The 21645-nt window shown below is 51.5% G+C and overlaps 4 protein-coding genes across 7 annotated transcripts in view; 2 read left to right on the top strand and 2 right to left on the bottom strand.

The window, feature by feature from the left end:
• Window positions 1-101: 101 nt before the first annotated feature.
• Window positions 102-5600, bottom strand: rbbp7 (RB binding protein 7, chromatin remodeling factor). The gene is made up of 12 exons (XM_083691603.1): window positions 5448-5600; window positions 4831-4975; window positions 4476-4621; window positions 3716-3889; window positions 3369-3484; window positions 2764-2924; window positions 2352-2478; window positions 2116-2193; window positions 1809-1885; window positions 1415-1472; window positions 1151-1261; window positions 102-1016 (listed from the first exon to the last, which is right to left on the bottom strand). The coding sequence occupies exons 1-12, from the start codon at window positions 5461-5463 to the stop codon at window positions 948-950; spliced, it is 1278 nt and encodes a 425-aa protein (XP_083547729.1). The 5' UTR covers window positions 5464-5600; the 3' UTR covers window positions 102-947.
• Window positions 5601-5876: 276 nt separating this feature from the next.
• On the top strand, window positions 5877-12247 carry zrsr2 (zinc finger (CCCH type), RNA-binding motif and serine/arginine rich 2; the record flags this gene model as incomplete). The annotated part of the gene is made up of 12 exons (XM_083690801.1): window positions 5877-6126; window positions 6354-6436; window positions 6531-6618; window positions 6721-6829; window positions 7128-7214; window positions 7999-8037; window positions 8476-8591; window positions 8800-9013; window positions 9847-9902; window positions 10084-10193; window positions 10789-11211; window positions 12165-12247. Exons 1-12 carry the CDS (start codon window positions 6062-6064, stop codon window positions 12245-12247), a joined length of 1473 nt encoding a protein of 490 aa, XP_083546927.1. The 5' UTR covers window positions 5877-6061.
• Window positions 12248-12469: 222 nt separating this feature from the next.
• Window positions 12470-17531, bottom strand: LOC310820091 (AP-1 complex subunit sigma-2-like). Of its 2 annotated transcripts, none has more exons than XM_083691601.1 (5): window positions 17420-17531; window positions 16760-16938; window positions 15993-16101; window positions 15626-15763; window positions 12470-14665 (listed from the first exon to the last, which is right to left on the bottom strand). In XM_083691601.1, the coding sequence occupies exons 2-5, from the start codon at window positions 16936-16938 to the stop codon at window positions 14618-14620; spliced, it is 474 nt and encodes a 157-aa protein (XP_083547727.1). In that variant the 5' UTR covers window positions 17420-17531; the 3' UTR covers window positions 12470-14617. The 2 variants fall into 2 exon arrangements, with proteins under 2 accessions (XP_083547727.1, XP_083547728.1); XM_083691602.1 differs by having other exon boundaries at window positions 17129-17525.
• Window positions 17532-18914: 1383 nt separating this feature from the next.
• Window positions 18915-21645, top strand: part of phka2 (phosphorylase kinase, alpha 2 (liver)) — a 17792-nt gene continuing 15061 nt past the window's right edge. For 2 of the 3 annotated variants that reach the window (XM_083691591.1, XM_083691589.1), the window contains exons 1-4: window positions 18915-19001; window positions 19231-19324; window positions 20229-20387; window positions 20616-20663. In XM_083691591.1, the coding sequence (XP_083547717.1) occupies window positions 19247-19324; window positions 20229-20387; window positions 20616-20663 (285 nt within the window). In that variant the 5' untranslated portion in view covers window positions 18915-19001; window positions 19231-19246. Of the gene's footprint in view, window positions 19002-19223; window positions 19325-20228; window positions 20388-20615; window positions 20664-21645 lie in introns of those variants that run through there. The other variant, XM_083691590.1, reaches the window with a different exon arrangement.

Raw genomic sequence — 21645 nt, 5'->3', positions numbered from 1 at the left:
TCAGAGGGCAGTGTCAGCAGTGAAGGAGAAGATGGTGTAGACGCCACTGGACAGGATCCGCTCCCCTCCATCAGAACATTCCAGAGACAAAATAAGGGACGTTTATACTTTAAAAGTTACAAAAAGTTTTATTGCAATTCACATCAGGTATAATGCACAAAACAAATATGAATGAAGGTTGAAAATAAGTCTGCCGGTTAATGAGTGTCTCAGCAGTTAAACCAGAGGGAATCATCGTTACGAGGGGGGGAGGGGGAGGGGAGGGGGGCAAGCAGCCCTGCAGAAGTGCATGTGTTGAAGGAGACCAGCCAGCAGGTAGAAATCGGAGGACGGGCTCATTATAATGCATGGAAACGAATGAGGAACGGTATCAAACACGTATACAATACCATTGCTCCGTTCCATGCATTACAATGAGCCCATCCTCCGATTTCGGCCTCCCCTGACAGCATACAGCTGCCCTGACATTCCCTCAGATTAAATGGAACTGCTCTTCTCTCAAGATGAAACAGAAAACTCCTTTTTTTTTTTTTTCATTTTATTTTATAACAAAACTTGTTGTTATGAGGATGGCTTCTATGAGGGGACCAGCAGCCCCTCTGCCTGTCGGGTCGAGGGGGACGTTACTCTGTACAGAGTGAAGACATCAAAGGAGCGTTGATTAAAGAATGTTTCTTTCTGTCCAAGAAGAGAGAGACGGACCACAGGACCAGGGGTGTGTGTTGGGGGTTGGACCCAGGCTAGGGGCCTAGGCAGGGGGGAGAGATGGACCACAGGACCGGGGGTGTGTGTTGGGGGTTGGACCCAGGCTAGAGGCCTGGAAGCAGGGGGTGGGGGAGGGGGGTTACGACCCCTGGCTGTAGGCCCGGTGGCAGGGAGCAGGGGGTGGGGTTAGGGGGGTTACGAGCCCTGGCTGTAGGCCCGGGGGCAGGTGGCGGGTGGGGGGGTTACGAGCCCTGGCCCTCCAGCTCTGAAGCAGGGGTGTCTGGCTCCTCATCGTTGTAGATGTTCTCCGCCTGGAGAGGGAGATTAGAGAGAGGGAGAGAGAGGGAGATAAAGGGCATCAGATCAAGTTAAGCTTCACAGTAATGAAAAACTGGAGGAGAGACACTTCATAAGCCTCTCTTACCCAGAATGCATCAGTACTCACCATCTGCCAAACCTGCATGATGTTATCCTCGGACACAGAGCAGATTACCCAGGGTTCATTGGGGTTCCACGAGAAGTCAGAGATCTTGGCCGTGTGTCCTCCATGGATAAACTGGCAGGAGAAAGGTTAAAAGGTCAACATGAGGGATACAGGGTTGAAGGCCGTGGTGGGAATAAACCACACTACTGTTGACGTGAGGTGTGTAGGGGTCATACGGTGTAGGATCTAGGGGGTCAGTGTGTAGGGTCATAGGGTTCTACTCACCAGCAGTTCAGGGGGTCCGTCCTCTGCGTCTTCAGCCGACTGCTCCTCTCCGATTTTACTGTAAACACACGAGAGACCGTCACCATGACTACGTCCAGACCGTTACTACCACCAGGTCCAGACTGTTACCATGACTACGTCCAGACTGTTACTACTACCAGGTCCAGACTGTTACCATGACTACATTCAGACTGTTACTACTACTAGGCCCAGACCATTAGGACGTTAGAGGTCCAGACACCACCTCCACATGTCCACCCCCCTACACAGGTTTAAAACCCTAGCATTGGACTGTTACACAAATCCTATTTCAGGGAATCGGGAGGCAGGGAGTCGGTCCAGTGGACTGCAGGGTAGAGAGGTGTACTGGTTTGTACTGGCCTCCTGTGGTTACCTCAGGTCCCAGACGTTGAGCCTTCTGTCCGTGCCGCTCGACGCCAGAATGGTTTCGTTGTGCGGGGACCATTGCACCTGCCACAGAAGTCAGTAATTCACTGTCAGTGCAATAAAGTCCAGTTCAGCACACCACACTCAGACAACCAGCACCAACCCTTCAGAGGAGGGGGCCACACTGTAGGACACCAGCAGAACCTGCTCAATGATCCACACTTGGATTCTATGGCGGGTGTGATGCGTGTGTGTGTGTGTGAAGCTCGCACATGTGAGTGTGTACTTGTTGTTTACTATTTATTGAGTATTACCTGGAAGATTTCGTCCTTGTGCGACTCGAAGGAGTGCAGCTTGAGCTTGAGGTTCCGCAGGTCCCAGAGCGCCACGGTCTGGACGGAACACAAACAACAACAAGGTCAGCCCGACCCGTCTGACCTCTGCCGCCTCAACCAATCACAACAAGGACACCTAGAGTGATTCCAGTGCTATTCCACAGGTACAGAGCCACCACAGGTAGACCCAGGGGGAAGCAGGCTGTGATAAGGACCTTGTCTGCAGAGCCGGTGGCCAGGATGAACTCGCTGTAGGGGTTGAAGGACAGACAGTTGACCTCGGCCGTGTGGGCGTCCACGGAGTGGCTGGGCTTAGACGTGTTGTTGGACCGCGTGTCCCAGCTGAGGGGGGGGGGGGGGGGGCCAGAAGGAGAGAGAAAGAGGGAGGGGAGGGTTATGTTAATGGTTGAAGAGCAGACAGGTGACCTCTCTGGTGGGAGCATCCTTGAGTCTGTAAGAGAGTTCTAGAAAGCTCTGGGACGCCACCCAGGTTCTTCAGCGACCTTGAAGACTTTGTCAGCTCCTCAAGATAACGGTTTAGACTTTAGCTCAAGGGGCTACCGCAGGCTTGTAGCACACATACAACCTAACCCAGGCTTGAACCCAGGCCGAGGGGGTCGGACTCACATCATGAGTTTCTGGTCGTCGGCCACAGAGCCGAAGAGCGACTCGTGGAGCAGGTGCCAGGACACGTCCTCCACCACCGCCGTGTGACCCGTGAAGATGGTCTTGGCGTCAACGATCTTCCCCTCCTTAGGCCCCGCCTGGATGTCCCACAGGCAGATGGTCTGGAGGACACACACACACACGTCAGCCACTTCTACATATACATGATAGTCACTACTAGCGTATATTAAAAAATAAAAAGATCTGTGTAAAGATGTGTATGGTAAAAAACATCAGTGTGAAAGCCACAGGCAAGAGCCTAGCCTGAAGGTAACCTGGCAACACAGAGCCTGTCCTAACGGAGTGTAGATGGAAGGGATTAGGGTTAGGAGCAGTTTAAACAGCAGTGGCTGTGTTTGACTTGACCTGATAATGTAACTGTTATCCAGCCAGGTAAGATACAGGGGAGGCTGGTGAAGGCAGAAAGCGGAGGACAGGCTCATTGTAATGCATGGAACGGAGTCAGGAACGGTAGCATCCTTATTCTGTTTCAGGCATTACAATGAGCCCCGTCCTCCAATTTCGACCTCAGCAAGCCTCCCCTGGTGGGTAAGGTGGACACTCACGTGGTCGTCGGAGGCGCTGAGCAGGTTGCCGCTGAGGTTGGGGTTCCAGGACAGGCCGTAGCCTTCCTTCTGGTGCCCCCGCAGCCGCAGGTCGGGGCTGCACTCCCCGCTGGGGTCTGGGGACGGAACCATACAGAACTATACTAAACACTGTCATATTACCTCTAGTTAACTACTGCTGCTAATGGTCCATGGTAAAACACGATTCTGATGCTTCAGCACCAAAACCTCATAGAACTAAACTTAAGAGACTAAACTCCAGCCTAGGGCACCGAACAGATGGGTCGGGTTGGGTTTGGATCGGCGGGTGGGGTCGGGTTGGGATCGGCGGGTGGGTCGGGTCTCACCTGGTTTGGAGGGGTGTTTGGTGTAGTCGAAGACCAGCACGTCGGAGGTGGGGGTCTTGGTGGCGATGATGCAGGGGTTCTGGGGCATGTAGCGGGCCCGGTTCACCTCCCCCTCGTGGTTGATCTTGATCTCGATCTCGATCTTCCCGCTCACGGAGCCGAAACCTCCGAATTCTAGAAGGAGAGAACAGGAACACGGTTCACAGGTTGTTGAAGAGAGAAGACAGTATTGGTGTTTAAGTGTAGTAGAGTTGAGTGGCTTCTGCTCTGGGCTCTCTCAGGTCAGCAGCAGTCGGCACAGCCCCCTGTCAGGGACCCTCCCCAGTCTGACCCCCTCAAGCCAGGAAACCACCGACCAACGTACCTGCTGGAAGAACCAATAAACCTGTCAGTGTCTACAGGCAGTAAGACAGGGAGGCATTTCACATCTGAGGCATGGGCTGAGTTCCAAACTGACCCCTAGTTCCCTTCCCCTGTCTCCTACCACCTAGTTCCTACCACCTAGTTCCTACCCACTAGCTCCTACCCCAGAGCCGTCCTGTAGATCTGAGAGGATTGGAAGGACATAAGCAAGATGGTAACAGATGATTGGCTTGATGGAGATGTCGCCATATTGCTTCTACTTATCCAATCCATTCAGACCTACAGGAGTGGCTAGGGAGTAGGGACAAGGGAATAGGGTACACTGACTAGGACCTAGGGGGTAGGGATTAGGAGTCGATTTGGAGTTCAGAAACTGACCCCTCCCGTCGACTCTTACCTCCTTTCTCGCTGTCATAATGCGAGGCGTCAAACTGGGCGTCGTCGTTGGGGACCTGGACACTGGCGATGACCAGGTGGTTCTGCTCGTCCGAGGTGTGTGTCCCCAGAACCAGCCTGTGGACCGCGTAGTCCTTCCCCTCCGGCCTGGACAGGAACCACAACACCATCACTACAGGAGCTCACAATGGTAGAACCACCACCTGCTACTCTGAGACCCTGCTCACAGTCTGGACTAGGAGGGGTGGGACGCAGCCTCACTGTTACATTGTGTTTGGGTTATCTTCATCATCATTCAATGATGGTGACGAAGATAATGGAGATGGTAATAAGATGATGATGATGAAGGTCAGTACCTGTTGACGTCCGGAAGCCACTGTACGGTCAGACTGGGCCACTCCAGCGCATGCGTCATGACCAGGTCGTAGAGAAACGGCGTGTTCTTCTTCCAGATCTTGTATTCCTCGTTGATGACCCTCTCCTCCACCGCGTCGTCATATACTGCAACACACACACACACACACACACACACACACACACACACACACACACACACACACACACACACACACACACACACACACACACACACACACACACACACACACACACACACACACACACACACACACACACACACACACAACCTGCACTTAGCGGATCTGCGGTGTCCACAGCATTCCTACACAGCCCCAAGGCGGCGGGTCAGGCTAACAGCAAAGCAGCCGTCGGACTGTATGGCTATCCGCCAAATGTACATGACGGCCAGCAAATCAGGTTGTCTAGCTACTACTTAGCTAATGCGATTGCAAGGAACTGAGTTGAGTTGGCGCAATTTTCTGGGCCATAAACCCCTGGCCTCGCACGCCCCCGGCCTCTGTAGGAGTGGTTAGCATAGCTAGCTAGCGGGCTAGCTCACCCGGCTGCTCACACCAGACAAAGCATGGATGGATTTGCACCAACAAAACGTTACCTTCTTTATCCGCCATGTTCGGGCTTCAGGGGCGACTACAGCTGTAGCTCACCCGGAGGTAACACCGCCCGAAAACTAAGTGAGTGTCCGCTGTGGCTCGACAGACCCGCCGGTTCTGTTGTCTCTCCGTTCCCTCTTTCTTTTCTGCGCGCATCCAGCGGACTGCACTGCGCATGCGCCACGGCAACAACAATGCACGCTGAATTCCGAACCGACGCCTAGCGCCTACTTCTCGACTCCTAGTTCCTAGCCCCTAGTCCAAGGAGAACGAAGTAACAGTTCACCATATGATAGGTTCGATGAGAGTTTTCCCCATTATTGTCACCCGATGGATGTATACTGGGCCTGACAAATAGATTGCTGTCAAATTGTTTCAGATCCAAAGGAGTGGGTCGAGTTGAGGGGCTATGCGTTGAGTTGGAACAATACCAGCCCGCTGTCTGTGTCACAAGTCTCCGGCTAGCGTCGTCCCCTTTTTGCTAATGCTAACGTTTTGTTACATTTAAGAATCAGGACTTCTAAAATAAGGATTGTCAATAGGCTATACGTCAGGTTTATAAGCAAATCTACATCGTTTGGAAACGACTAGAAAAATGTTCAACTTTGACCTGTGAATGTTGAATGGGGTTTGTAAAATGGCAGCGTCCATGCCTTCCGTGATGCGTCCACCGCCGATGAGGTGTGTACAACATTTCTACACTCAGAAACATCTGATATTGTCATGTTATGTGTTTAAATATGAAGGGGTTTCTGTTGATGATGGAGTTATTAAACACCATTACACCATCTGTGCTCATGTTGCTGGTTGCATGACAGCAGTCATCTCAGAAAAGCGCGCAAAGATGCAATCTAGACATCCAGAATCCGACCTGTTGATTTCTAAAGTTAGATTTGTTCTTCCCACAGCCAGAAACACCGCAGGACGTCTTTGAAAAAGAAAGTAAGAAGAAAACGAAAACGTCAAGCCCTCGCCAAAGCCAGAGAGCCAGGTAGCTGGTTAGCTGTCTGCTTGTTACCTTGTGTGTATGGATTACTATTGATCAGCTCCTGACTGTTAATTCTGAATCAACTATTCATGACCAGATCTCACTAAAGGTACAGAAGATGGAGAGGACCATACACAGGAGGAAGAGGAAGATGATGAAGAAGAGAGAAAGGCTGAGGAAGAAAGGTAGCAAGTATATTTCAAACATTTGTAAGTGAAAGGAGTTTCAGAAGGCCAGGATCATTATTTGGCAGGGTTATGCTGTATGTGTGTTTGTAATGTGTTCAGACTGCGGCAGCACGCCGAGTGGCTGGAGAGAGAGAGGATCGCCCAGGAGGAGTTCAGACTGACGCGGGACAGAGAGGAGTCAGCCAGGATGAGGAAGGAGGATGAGGAGGTAAAGGAGGGAGTCAGAGGTCAGACAGCTGGATGTGTCCAGCTCTGCAGTCAGCTGTTCTCTTCTCAGAACTCTGGTGATTGTGACGCATCGATGGACGTGAGAACGGCTGAGATGTCGTTATTTTCTTTGATGAACAAAGTCCTTCTGAGTTCCAAGAGTTCATATTCAGTTGACATTGTTACATCACAGTCAATATTAGTGGAATGGATGTCTGTAATCTGTCTCTCCGTGTCTGTAATCTGTCTCTCCGTGTCTGTAATCTGCCTCTCGGTCTAATCTGTCTCTCCGTCTGCAGAGGAGAATAAAGGAGGAATGGGAAGAGCAGCAGAGGAGAGAAGAGGAACAGAGGGAGCTGAAGCAGCAGGAGAAGAGAGAGAGAGAGGTGAAGCGTGCACCAGGAGGATAGAGAGAGAGAAGGGCGACATATCCTCCACAGGCCACAGGCCACACTAACAATGTCAACAAAGCAGCAATTTGAACTTCACTGTCAAGATGAATATATTTAATTTTGTTTAGACCTTTGTGTTGGGATATCGGTTAGACAATGAACTACTGTCAGAAATGTTACAGGTTTTCTTCCGAATACTGTGTGTTTCCTGTTGAAGTAGAGTTTTTACCTCAGACATTGACGCTGTTCCTTAACTAAGACCACACTGAGGCTCACAGTCCTGCACGCCTCAGCTGCCCCACCACCAACAAGTATCTTTTCACTGGCTTCGTCCTGTCAGGATATTCTTCTTCTTTTGCTACACAACTCACTGTGACAGGATTAGGGCATGTGCTGTTGATTTACGTGGTTCAATAACGTGTTACTGTACGTGCTACATTCAACTGAACCTACTGACACAGCTAACCACAGACACACCTACTGATGCAGCTAAGCACACACTGAACGGAAATGCTGTAACGTCCTTGGAATGACGGGGTTGTGGTAACACACACGGGTAACACGCAGAGAGCCAAACACAGAGCATCACAAGGGAACGTTATATCAGTAGCACTCCGTAGTGCACACTCCCTAGTGTGCAGTGTTCTCATGTGTTGTCTATCTACACTGATGTATGTTCTGCCGCTCTGCCATGCCTGGTGGACAGCCTCTTTAACGAGCGGTAACAGATATCCCACAGCCCTCAGCTTCTCACCAGCCCTGTGTTTGCACCTTGTAGGAAGCCGTCCAGAAACTGCTGGACCAGGCTGAGAGTCAGGTACGGAGACGCCGTCAGGCTCCTGTTCGCAAGTCTCTCAGTTGCATTGTGGGTTTAAGTGTGGGCTTGTTGTTAACCAACCTATGTGTTCGGTAGGTGTTGCGACACACAGGGCCGGTTTCCTGGACCCAAATTAAGCGTATTCCCGGACCGGAGAGCACTCTCAATGGAGGGTCTTTAATCTAGGGCTAGTCTTAATCTAGGGCCAGGGAAACCAGCCCAGTTAGTTAACTCCTTCAGTGCCAAGGGTGACTTTATTCACCAGAAATGCATCGATGATGATACTTAATTTTGCAGCCAATCATAGTACTGTTGCTAGGTAAATACCACATAAAACACTTGGCACTCTAGGTGGTGAGTGTTCCAGAACTCTTTGGCAGTTGGTGAGTTAATCAACAGGTGAACGTACGTGTTGTAATCCTAATCCCTGTGTTATAGCTGGAGAACGGGGGTCCCTGTAGAAACCCAGAGCCCCCAGGGGATTATGGGTCGGAGAAGGACCGGGCCAACTGTCCCTTCTTCCTCAAGACCGGGGCGTGCCGCTTCGGAGACAGGTACAGTGTCCAGGGGAGGCCGGCGGAGGTAGAAATCGGAGGACGGACTCATGCTAATGCATGAAAAGCACAACATTTACATTTCTACCTGTTGATGTCATCACTGACTTGCCTGGTTAAAGATGGGTTGAGTTAACAGATCAATAATTACTCTGATTGACTGACGTGTCAGTGTTCACCTGTTCCTCTCCTGTCCCTGATTGGTCAGGTGTTCCCGTAAGCACGCCCACCCAGCCTCCAGCCCCACCCTGATGATCAGAGGGATGTTCGCCACCTTCGGCATGGAGCAGAGTCGCCGTGACGACTACGACACAGACTCCTGCCTGGAGTACAGCGAGGAGGAAGTGATGCAACAGTTCCTGGACTTCTACCAGGATGTACTTCCTGAGTTCAGGAGCGCCGGGAGGGTGGTGCAGTTCAAGGTGATGTCATGATGACCTCATAGAGGTGCAGTTCAAGGTGATGTCATCATGACCTCATAGAGGTGCAGTTCAAGGTGATGATGAGGTCATGATGATGCAGGATGGGATCTGGTTGATGATGCAGGATGGGATCTGGTTGATGATGCAGGATGGGATCTGGTTGATGATGATGGGATGGGATCTGGTTGATGATGCAGGATGGGATCTGGTTGATGATGAAGGGATGGGATCTGGTTGATGATGCAGGATGGGATCTGGTTGATGATGCAGGATGGGATCTGGTTGATGATGAAGGGATGGGATCTGGTTGATGAAGGGATGGGATCTGGTTGATGATGCAGGATGGGATCTGGTTGATGATGAAGGGATGGGATCTGGTTGATGATGAAGGGATCTGGTTGATGATGAAGGGATGGGATCTGGTTGATGATGAAGGGATCTGGTTGATGATGAAGGGATAGGATCTGGTTGATAATGATGGGATCTGGTTGATGATGAAGGGATGGGATCTGGTTGATAATGATGGGATCTGGTTGATGATGCAGGGATGGGATCTGGTTGATAATGATGGGATCTGGTTGATGATGAAGGGATGGGATCTGGTTGATGATGAAGGGATGGGATCTGGTTGATGATGAAGGGATCTGGTTGATGATGCAGGATGGGATCTGGTTGATGATGAAGGGATCTGGTTGATGATGAAGGGATGGGATCTGGTTGATGATGAAGGGATGGGATCTGGTTGATGATGCAGGATGGGATCTGGTTGATGAAGGGATGGGACTGAGAAGTGATGACTCAACTCAACTTGTTTGTATTTTTCTCTGTTTCAGGTCAGCTGCAACTTTGAGCCACACTTGAGGGGAAATGTTTACGTCCAGTTCGATACGTGAGTAAATTCATCATCATCATCATCATCACTACTACGTCTCTGGATAAAATGGTCTGACTGGAGGTCATCTTCACCACTTCCTTCCTTAGTGTTTTTCCAGTATGAATAATAAAGTTGTGTTTGTTTGTCTCTTCTCCTGTGTGTGTGTGTGTGTGTGTGTGTGTGTGTGTGTGTGCAGTGATGAGCAGTGCAGGGAAGCCTTCCTGATGTTCAATGGGAGGTGGTATGCAGGCCGTCAGCTCCAGTGTGAGCTCTCTCCTGTGACCAGGTGGAAGACTGCCATCTGTGGTGAGACACACACACTCCACACACACACACACACTCCACAGACACGCACACTGCAGACAGGACTCTGTATACATGCCACCAGTACTGTAGATTGCAGACTGTGACTCTGGTCTGAATGAAGAGCTTCTCCAGGTCCCGTCTCAGAGCCCTAGTGAGACAGTCCCGTCTCAGAGCCCTAGTGAGACAGTCCCGTCTCAGAGCCCTAGAGTCGTTTAGGAGTCGTGATAATCAGGGAGTTTCCCTTATCGCAACATCATATTTATTACTGACTGAATCGACAGCGGCAATCAATATTACATTTGGTCGCACTTTGCTTTGAAAATGGCTGTTATGCATATAATCATTACACACACAGCACTAAGACCAGGTTATATGGTGGTGTGTAGATATAGATATATATTCTAGATCTATACACCACCATATAACCTGGTCTTAGTGCTGAAAACTCACCCCTGAGTCGCCACCACCATGTCACTGCTACACTGTGGGTTCTGCAGATGTCCAAGGTGGTGCCATTAAAACTGACTGTTAAACGATGCCTTCTGACCACTGTTGATGATGATGATGATGATGTTGTTGTTGTTGTCGTCCCCAGGGCTGTTTGACAGACAGAAGTGTCCCAAAGGCAAACGCTGCAACTTCCTCCACGTCTACCGTAACCCTGGCAACGAGTTCTGGGAGGCGGACCGCGACCTCCACATGTCACCTGACCGGCGCGGGGGCGGGGCCACGGGCCGCTACTCGGAGCGCCGTTCTGAGCGCTCCTGGAGGCAGCGCAGCTGCAGCCCTGATTGGTCACAGCGGTCCCAGAGCCGCCGAGGGGGGCGGAGTCATCGCAGCAGGAGCAGGGAGAGGCGGGGTCAGAGCAGAGAGAGGCGGAGCCGCAGCAGAGAGAGGAGGAGCAGGGAGGGCAGGGAGAGGAGGAGCAGGAGCAGGGAGAGGGAGGGCAGGGTGTCCCAGGAGCCCTGGAGCAGGAGGGCCAGTGTGCAGAGTGACAGGTCTTGGAGCCAATGTACCAGTGGGAGACAGAGAGACAGAGGAGGGGAGGGGGCGGGAGGGAAGGACCAGGAGAGAGGGAAGGAGAGGGACAGGAGTAGAGAGAGAGACAGGGACGGAGAGAGAGACAGAAAGAGGGCCAGGGAGGGGGAGGCAGACAGAGAGAAGAGTAAAGAGGGGGAGAGAGAAAAGAGAAAAGAGGAGGAGAGGAAAGCCACGCCTGCAGAGGGCGCCATCACCCCGCGCCACCAGAAACACATGAAGAAGAGCAAGAAGAAGAAGAAGAGCAAGAAGAAGAAACACCACAAGAGGAAGAGGAGCTGCTCGCCTGGAGGAGGAGGGGGAGGGGAGAGGAGCTGCACGGCCGGGGGAGGAGGGGGAGGGGAGAGGAGCTGCTCGCCCGGGGGAGGAGGGGGAGGGGAGAGGAGCTGCTCGCCTGGAGGAGGAGGGGGAGGGGAGAGGAGCTGCTCGCCTGGAGGAGGAGGGGAGAGGAGCTGCTCGCCTGGAGGAGGAGGGGGAGGGGAGAGGAGCTGCTCGCCAGGAGGAGGAGGGGGAGGGGAGAGGAGCTGCTCGCCTGGAGGAGGAGGGGGAGGGGAGAGGAGCTGCTCGCCAGGAGGAGGAGGAGGGGGAGGGGAGAGGAGCTGCTCGCCCGGGGGAGGAGGGGGAGGGGAGAGGAGCTACTCGGCCGGGGGAGGAGGGGGGAGCTCGTCTGAGTCGGAAGACGAGGGAGAGAAGTCGACCAATCAGAACCTCTCTCCAACCACCAGTCCTGGGGATGACACTCAGACCCCTGAGGCCGACGCTGTCTCTACAGACACACACACCCCTACTGACACAGCTAACCACAGACACGCCTACTGACACAGCTAACCACAGACGCACCTAACCACACACAGGCAGAGACACAGACCCAGCTAACCACAGACACAGCTACCCAGAGACACAGACACAGATGCCTCCTGGTTCACCAAGCAGAGAGTGACCCCACCGGTGGAGGTGGCGACGGCGTGGTTCTGGGTCTGACTGATGGATACCTGGATGGGCAGCTTCACCTCTGAACCGGACCAGAACCCCGTCATGATGTCATGTCCGTTTTACACATTTTCAGTTCCTCTTTTCAAACGTTGATGTTCTGTACATACATGTAAATAAAATGTTTTCTAATACATTGAGTGTTATTTCCCATGTACAGTCATCACCAATACAAAGACCAGGTATCTCCCAGAAACCGGCTCTTCTGGATGAACCATGCAATAATAATGATAATAACCACCACCTGATCATTTATCATACATACATTTATTGTTAATGATTGCAGAGTTTGATAGAACCAGAGAAGCAGCAGAGAAAACATGTTGGCAGTGTAGAATACAAAAGTCTTGAAAACTACAATGACTCAGTCTGGTACGTAGGTACTGGATGAGACATTTACAGTAGGACAGCTTATAAGCAGCATATAACACGTTATGAGTGCTTATAACCATGTCATAGTGACCAAGCAGGACAGCGTTATAATCAAGTCAATGAGAGCCTGAGCGTAGCTGATGGTTGAACGGGTTTCAGTCTGATTTGATTCTTTTTTTTTTTTTAGGGAGAGTTCAGCAGGGGAGGCTGGTGGAGGTAGAAGTCGGAGGACAACCTCCGATTTCCAGCCTCCAGCGGCCTCCCCTGGTGTTCATCGTGGTGAAACGTTGATCCAAGCATGCACCCTAATCTTTACCTATTGAGTAACTTTGTCTGGAGAGGACAGACACATGAACACATGTTGGGTGTGTTGCGTGGAGCAGGGGTGGGTTGGGTGGAGGAGGGGTGGGTTGGGTGGAGCAGGGGTGGGTTGGGTTGGGTGGAGCAGGGGTGGGTTGGGTGGAGGAGGGGTGGGTTGGGTGGATTGCATCGGAACGCTTCAGCCTGTTGGTTTCCAGGGTTACCCTGGCTCGGCTGACCTCACTGACACTTAAAGCACCGCTGGCATGAAGAGCAGTTGGTGGAGAATCCCTTTGTTTTACCTGCTAGTCCGACCCCCTTCCCTAGGCTTAGTACAGTCCTAGTCCGACCGCCTTCCCTAGTCTTAGTACAGTCCTAGTCCTACCGCCTTCCCTAGTCTTAGTACAGTCCTAGTCCGACCCCCTTCCCTAGTCTTAGTACAGTCCTACCGCCTTCCCTAGTCTTAGTACAGTCCTAGTCCGACCCCCTTCCCTAGGCTTAGTACAGTCCTAGTCCTACCGCCTTCCCTAGGCTTAGTACAGTCCTAGTCCGACCCCCTTCCCTAGGCTTAGTACAGTCCTAGTCCGACCCCCTTCCCTAGGCTTAGTACAGTCCTAGTCCTACCGCCTTCCCTAGGCTTAGCACAGACCATGTCCCCTAGGCTTAGCACAGACCATGTCCCCTAGGCTTAGCACAGACCATGTCCCCTAGGCTTAGCACAGACCATGTCCCCTAGGCTTAGCACAGACCATGTCCCCTAGGCTTAGCACAGACCATGTCCCCTAGGCTTAGCACAGACCATGTCCCCTAGGCTTAGCACAGACCATGTCCCCTAGGCTTAGCACAGACCATGTCCCCTAGGCTTAGCACAGACCATGTCCCCTAGGCTTAGCACAGACCATGTCCCCTAGGCTTAGCACAGACCATGTCCCCTAGGCTTAGCACAGACCATGTCCCCTAGGCTTAGCACAGACCATGTCCCCTAGGCTTAGCACAGAGTACACAGAGCATGTTTTCCCTATAAACACCATAAGTCTTAGAAAGATAGAATCAAACCATCACACAGTGTTCTTTGGTCATACAATGAAAACACACATCCTGAAACTGAAATGAATACTCTTTAGTCTTAATCCAGAAACACTGACCACAATACTGACATCGCCTTCGATTATACGGAATGTTAATGCCATTCAACTGAAATGATAGAATCCCACCGCAGTGTGTGTGTGTGTGTGTGTGTGTGTGTGTGTGTGTGTGTGTGTGAGAGCCGTGGCCTGGGTTAAGTGTAGCCGCGGAGTAGCATCAACCAAACACACTGAGAAGGCGAAACAGGAAGTAGGACACCAGCGGGGGTAGAGGGGGGCTGGGAGGGGGAGAAGGCATGGTGGACCCCGGGGGAGGCCGGTGGAGGTAGAAATCGGAGGACGGGCTCATTCTAATACATAGAATGGAGTGAGGAATCCATTCCTGGTTCCATTCCATCCTCATTACAATGAGCCCATCCTCCGATTTCTACCTCCACTGGCCTCCCCCAGTGAACACAAAACAACCATACAGGAACACAGCTGGTACAACAACGGTGACATCATAGAACACAAAATACAGGAAGTACGTGTAACAGCACGACAGGAGGGGGAGGGGGGAGGGGGGAGGGGGGAGGGGGGAGGAGAGGACCAGGGGAGAGGAGGAGGAGAGGGGGGGAGGAGGGGACGGGAGGAGCTGGTTTATGTGAGTCCAATCTCTTCCAGAACACTCCGTGGGGCCTCGGCTTCCTGCAGGGAGAGAAGAGAGAGTTATATGGTTATAATAATTATGGTTATAATAATTATGGTTATAATAATTATGGTTATAATAATTATGATTATAATGGTTATAATAATTATGGTTATAATAATTATGATTATAATGGTTATAATAATTATGGTTATAATAATTATGGTTATAATAATTATGGTTATAATGGTTATGGTTATAATGGTACATTATGGTTATAAAGCTACATGATGCTACACAGACAGACAGACAGACAGACAGAGCAGAGCAGGGAAAGGGGAAGGGGAAGGGGAAGGGGAAGGGGAAGGGGAAGGGGACAGTCCCACTTACTTTGGCATCCTATCAGCAGGTCAGGGTTAAGAGAGAGAGAAGCTATTTGAGGTCATTAGAGCCACTGAGAAGGTTTCTACAGGTGAGAAGGTTTCTACAGGTGAGGAGGTTTCTACAGGTGAGGAGGTCATCTCATTCTACATGTTACACCATCACGTTAGCTGGGTTAGGATCCCCACCTCCTGACCCCTGACCCTACCTCCTGCAGCAGGTCGGCCCCCCACCCCCTCCCTGACCCCTGACCCTACCTCCTGCAGCAGGTCGGCCCCCCACCCCCTCCCTGACCCCTGACCCTACCTCCTGCAGCAGGTCGGCCCCCCACCCCCTCCCTGACCCCTGACCCTACCTCCTGCAGCAGGTCGGCCCCCCACCCCCTCCCTGACCCCTGACCCTACCTCCTGCAGCAGGTCGGCCCCCCACCCCCTCCCTGACCCCTGACCCTACCTCCTGCAGCAGGTCGGCCCCCCACCCCCCTCCCTGACCCTACCTCCTGCAGCAGGTCGGCCCCCCACCCCCTCCCTGACCCCTGACCCTACCTCCTGCAGCAGGTCGGCCCCCCACCCCCCTCCCTGACCCTACCTCCTGCAGCAGGTCGGCCCCCCACCCCCCTCCCTAATACCTGACCCTACCTCCTGCAGCAGGTCGGCCTGTTCGATGGCCTTCAGGACGTTCTTCTTGGAGGTCTCCTGGGCCTCGCCCCCCAGCAGGAACTCATCCAGGATGAAGTAGGCCTTCTCAAAGTTGAAGATGATGTCCAGCTCACACACCTGCCAGCAACACAGCACCGTCACAACACAGGGACAACCTAGGCAGTGTATGTGTGTGTGTGTGTGTGTGCGTGTCTGTATCTGCGCGTGTGTCTGTGTGTGCGCATGCGTGTGTGTGTCTGTGTGTGCACGTGTCTGTGTGTGTGTGTCTGTCTGTCTGTGTGTGCGCATGCGTGTGTGTGTGCGTGCCTGTGTGTGTGTGTGTGTGTGTGTGTGTGACACTACTCACGCTGCCAAAGTACTTGTCCAGCAGCTCCACATATCTGTGGATGATCTCCAGGGTGATAAGCTCGTTGTCCTGGTCCTCCACAGCACAGCAGAAGTACAGGCTTGCATACCTGGATAGGATTATTAATAACATACACAACTACTGTAGGAATACAGGCTAGCATACCTGGATGATATTAATAACACATTTGATACCATTCCTCATTCCATTCATTACAATGAGCTCGGCCTCTGATTTCTACCTCCACTGATACAGATAAATGTACAGTATTTCTGTAGTAAAGGCTAGCCGATCTGAACGACACAAATGTTCATATGTAAACAAATAGAACTTCTGTATATGAGGTGAAGGCTGGCGTATCTAAAAGGTAAACACTCAGTGATAGTCTGTAGAGTAATCCTGGCCTTCAGCAGTCTGAAGAATGACTTCCGTTTGTGAGGCGGAAGATTAAACAGAGTAGCTAATAGAATGTGTCAGACGGCCTTCAGGCTCTGAGAGAGGTTTCATTCACGGTGTTCAGTTCAGTTTGAGGTGAGGGAAACTAGAGTGCAGCCAAGCACAGTAACAGAATGGCTCACTGGAAAATGACAAGGGTATCACCCAGTACAAACACAGGCAGGGAAGGACAGACCACCAAATGATCCATCTTAGACGAGCAGACAGACAGGCAGACAGAGAGGCATCGAGAGAGAGAGGACTACTACCACGAACAACAGCAACTACTACTCCTCCTCCTCCTCCTCCTCCATGTATCCTCCATCTCTGACCTCTTGTAGACTATCTTGAGATCCCGCCACTCCAGGAAGCTGCACATCTTGGGCTTCCTGGCCAGGATGGTCTGCACCAGGTCCCGGGAGATCTTCTTCCGCTCCTTGTCGGACAGGGGAACGTACCACTTCTGGAGCCGCAGCTTGCCCTGACGGCTGAAAAGCAGCATGAACTGCATCTGGAGGAGAGGAGGAGGAGGAGGAGGAGGAGGAGAGGAGGAGGGATGGAGGGATGGAGGAGGAGAGGAGGAGGGATGAAGGAGGGATGGAGAGGGGGATGAGAACACGGGATGGGTGTGTTACCGTGGAGAAAGCGGGTAAAGTTGCGTTGTTGACATGAAGTGTCGTGGACGTTATTTTGCACCTCACCGCTGGGCGTGGAGAAACAACCAGCTGCTGGCGCTCGATAACAAGTCAGGATTCAGAAACCAAGACGCGGGCTACGCTACTTCTTTACCCTGCGGTCACCTCCCTAGCTAGCGGTTTAACTGAGGCTTTTCAACCAAATGTGACGGTAAATCAACCGAATCCCGTCCGATCTGTGACACTGCTAGAAAAGAGGATGTCCACACTTCACAACACCGCCTGGCTTTAGTCACCGCGATCCTTCCACCGTCTCACTACGACGGCTGGCTTTTAGAGACACGGAACACATCTTACCGTTGTCTTATCCCGCCGGTGATTCAGACAAAAGGAGAGTTTGGGATCCAAACCTATTCAGGAGGAATCTGATCAGACAGGACAGCCGCTCCGTCGCACGCTGCTGTTCCTGTGTAGGGAGGAGAGGACAGTTAGATCTGCTTCCATTGGTGGAGACATCCACTGTCGGGGGTTTTCATTGGCTCAGAGGCTCCCCGCTCCCCCGTCCTCCAGAACTCAGGGTGAGGTGGGGTTGCGGTGGGTGAGGTGGGTGAGGTGGGGTGGGGTTGCAGTGGGTGAGGTGGGTGAGGTGGAGTTGCGAAGGGTGAGGTGGCTGAGGCGGGTGAGGTGAGGTGGGGTTGCAGTGGGTGAGGTGGTTGAGGCGGGGTTGCAGTGGGTTAGGTGGGTGAGGTGGGGTTGCAGTGGGGGAGGTGGGTGAGGCGGGGTTGCAGTGGGGGAGGTGGGTGAGGTGGGGTTGCAGTGGGGGAGGTGGGTGAGGCGGGGTTGCAGTGGGGGAGGTGGGGGAGGCGGGGTGGGGTTGCAGTGGGTGAGGCGGGTTGCAGTGGGGGAGGTGGGTGAGGCGGGGGAGGTGGGGTTGCAGTGGGTGAGGTGGGGTTGCAGTGGGTGAGGTGGGGGAGGTGGGGTTGCAGTGGGGGAGGTGGGGTTGCAGTGGTGGGGCGGGGGAGGTGGGGTGGCAGTGGTGGGGTTGCAGTGGGGGAGGTGGGGTTGCAGTGGTGGGGCGGGGGAGGTGGGGTTGCAGTGGGGGAGGTGGGGTTGCAGTGGTGGGGCGGGGGAGGTGGGGTTGCAGTGGTGAGGTGGGGTTACAGTGGTGGGGCGGGGGAGGTGGGGTTGCAGTGGTGAGGTGGGGGAGGTGGGGTTACAGTGGTGGGGCGGGGGAGGTGGGGTTGCAGTGGTGGGGCGGGGGAGGTGGGGTTGCAGTGGCATCCATCATGAATGTTTACTAAATGTTTCTCGTTATGTTCGTTTCTGATGATATTCGATGGAACAGAACGAGGTCAAGTCAACTCATTGGTACAAACAACGATAACAAAACCAAATATAGAATACATTATCAGAAATATATCTAAAATATATTACATATTTTTAAACATAATAAACCCCTAGCTCTGTCTTTTTGTTCGTTTAATCTTTCCAATAAATATAGATTTTGAATCACTCTAGTATTTGTGTTTCTTATATGATAAAAACAGACACATGACACATCCGAGGCTGTGGATGCGGTGGTGTGTCAGCGCCCCCTGTAGGGAGCCAGAGGAACTACAGACACCAGGCGGTGGTGTGTCAGCGCCCCCTGTAGGGAACCAGAGGAACTACAGACACCGTCCAGGACGGAGGAGGGCGGCCGGGGAATATTAAACACTGACCAAAACCACTTCCGCAATACCGTGATATTGTGTAACGTTAGTCGCTACTGTATCTGTTTTTCATGCTGTTGACCTGCCGATGCCACAATCACCTTCAAACATTTCCAGCAACATGACTCTTGGTTTGGTCACGGACACCGAATGAAACGGCTGGATTCCTGCTGCATATCTGTCAGTTGTGTTGTGATTCTGCATATGAACTGATGGATTCAACAGCGGTAAGCGACGGATCTTCCTGACAGACAGCGTTGTTTAAAGCATCGACTCCCTCTGTGTTACAGATACTGTAGGCTTGTCTACTCCGCAGACAGCACGACTGCTATTACTGTAACGACAGCAGCCTCCCGCACAGCATCTAGCTAGTCATGTCTTTATTAACATGTAATTAACATGTCATTAATATGTAATTAACATGTCATTAATATGTAGTTCACATGTGGCACACAGTTAAACAGACGTTAAGATGAGGAGTCGCAGCAACTCAGGAGTGCGCCTGGACGGGTTCGCGAGGCTCGTACAGGAGACGATTCTCTGTCACCAGGTATGTGTGTGTGTGTGTGTGTGTGTGTGTGTGTGTGTGTGTGTGTGTGTGTGTGTGTGTGTGTGTGTGTGTGTGTGTGTGTGTGCGCGTGTGTGTTGATGGCAGATCTCCACCGGACTTTAGTCGTATTCTGTAATGTATTAAGTTGCAGGACAGGAATCATGTAGAACAACAGTTAAAGGGTAATCTATTGCCACAGAACGGTAGAATAGTGTGTTTGTTCTGGATTCTGACGTGTTTTGTGTGTTGATAGCTGTGTGTGTTTTCTCTGTTGTGTGACTACTAACCTTGACAAGCTGATAGTTCAACAGCTTCTCTCTGAAATTAACTGAATTTCCAGAACTGTCCAAACAAGGAGGACTAAAAATAAACAAAAGCTTGAACAAAGGTCACCTCAGAATAGCCTGGGGTCAAGGGAACTATGTCCCTTATCTACGGTGCTTGACTCCTGATGCTTTCCTGGTGTTGCATATGCACACACACACACGCACACACACCCTCACACACACACACACACACACACACACACACCCTCATGCATACCGCATACACACACACACACACACACACACACACACACACACACACACACACACATACACACACATACACACACACACACATGCACACACACACACACACACACACACACACACACACACACACACACACACACACTCACACCCTCAGGCATGCCCACACACACCCTCAGGCATGCACACACACCCTCACACACACAGACACACACACACACACCCTCAGGCATGCCCACACACACCCTCACACACAGAAAACACACAGACAGACTACTGATACAGTCTCAACTTATTATTATTATTATTATTATTATTATTATTATTATTATTATTCTAGTAATAGTTGTGTTTGTGTTTCCCTGCGCCAGAACGCGGTGACCGGGCTGCTCCCGGCCAGCGCCCAGCAGAAGGATGCGTGGGTCCGGGACAACGTGTACAGCGTCCTGGCCGTCTGGGGCCTCGGCATGGCCTACCGGAAGAACGCAGACCGGGACGAGGACAAGGCCAAGGCCTACGAGCTGGAGCAGGTGTGTGTGTGTGTGTGTGTGTGTGTGTGTGTGTGTGTGACGGTGTGTGTGCATGCCTGAGGGTGTGTCGTGTGTGTGTGTGTGTGTGTGTGTGTGTGTGCATACACATTATTAAAAGGCCACTCTTTTGAGAACATGTTTTAAAGTGCAAGCACAGTCCTGTTATTGCTGTGTGTTGTTACTGTGTTTGTTTGGCTAAAACCACGTTGTTGTGTTTGTTTTTGACAGAGTGTGGTGAAGCTGATGCAGGGTCTGCTGCAGTGTATGATCAGACAGGTACTGGAGCTCCCCTAACCCTAACCTGACCCTAACCTGACCCTAACCTAACCCTAACCCTAACCTGACCCTAACCTGACCCTAACCTAACCCTAACCTGACCCTAACCTGACCCTAACCCTAACCCTAACCTGACCCTAACCCTAACCTGACCCTAACCCTAACCCTAACCTGACCCTAACCTGACCCTAACCCTAACCTAACCCTAACCTGACCCTAACCTGACCCTGACCCTAACCCTAACCTAACCCTGACCCTAACCTTAACCTAACCTTAACCTGACCCTAACCTGACCCTAACCCTAACCCTAACCCTCACCTGACCCTAACCCTAACCCTAACCTGACCACCAACACAGCCCAGACAAACACATGACCACACTTTACATCCAATGACACAGATTCCATATTCACGTTTCAAATTGATTGGTTGTAATTATATGTAATTATACAGTTATTACTGTAGTTTTAGATTAGATTAGATTAGATTCAACTTTATTGTCATTGTGCAGAGTACAAGCAAAAAAGCAGGAAAGTGCAGTGTGAACAATATATACAGGTAGTTCAGTATATGAGCAGTATAGTAGTGCAGTATAGTATAAGTAGTGCAGTATAAGTATAAGTAGTGCAGTGTAGCAGTATATGTATTAACAGTAACATTATAAGCAGAATAAATAGAATGCAGTCTGAACAGTATAAGCAGCATATGAGCTGTATAGGCAGTGTTACTGTTACTAGCTTATCAAAGTCACTCAGCAAGGTTAAACAGCTACACCAGGGGAGGCTGATGGAGGTAGAAATCAGAGGACAGGCTCATTGTAATGCATGGAACAGAATGAGGAATGATATCAAGTGTTCTATTCCAGGCATTACAATGAGCCCATCCTCCGATTTCTACCTCCACCAGCCTCACCTGAGCTAGACTACATGTAAGCATCTCCTCCTGTGTATTGTCTAGCTGAGTGTGCGTGTGCGTGTGCGTGT

Source organism: Argentina silus (genome assembly GCF_951799395.1).
Source record: "Argentina silus genome assembly, chromosome: 19".
NCBI lineage: Eukaryota > Metazoa > Chordata > Actinopteri > Argentiniformes > Argentinidae > Argentina > Argentina silus.
Note: the sequence above shows the minus strand (reverse complement) of the source record. Positions and strands in the feature narration are given on the sequence as shown.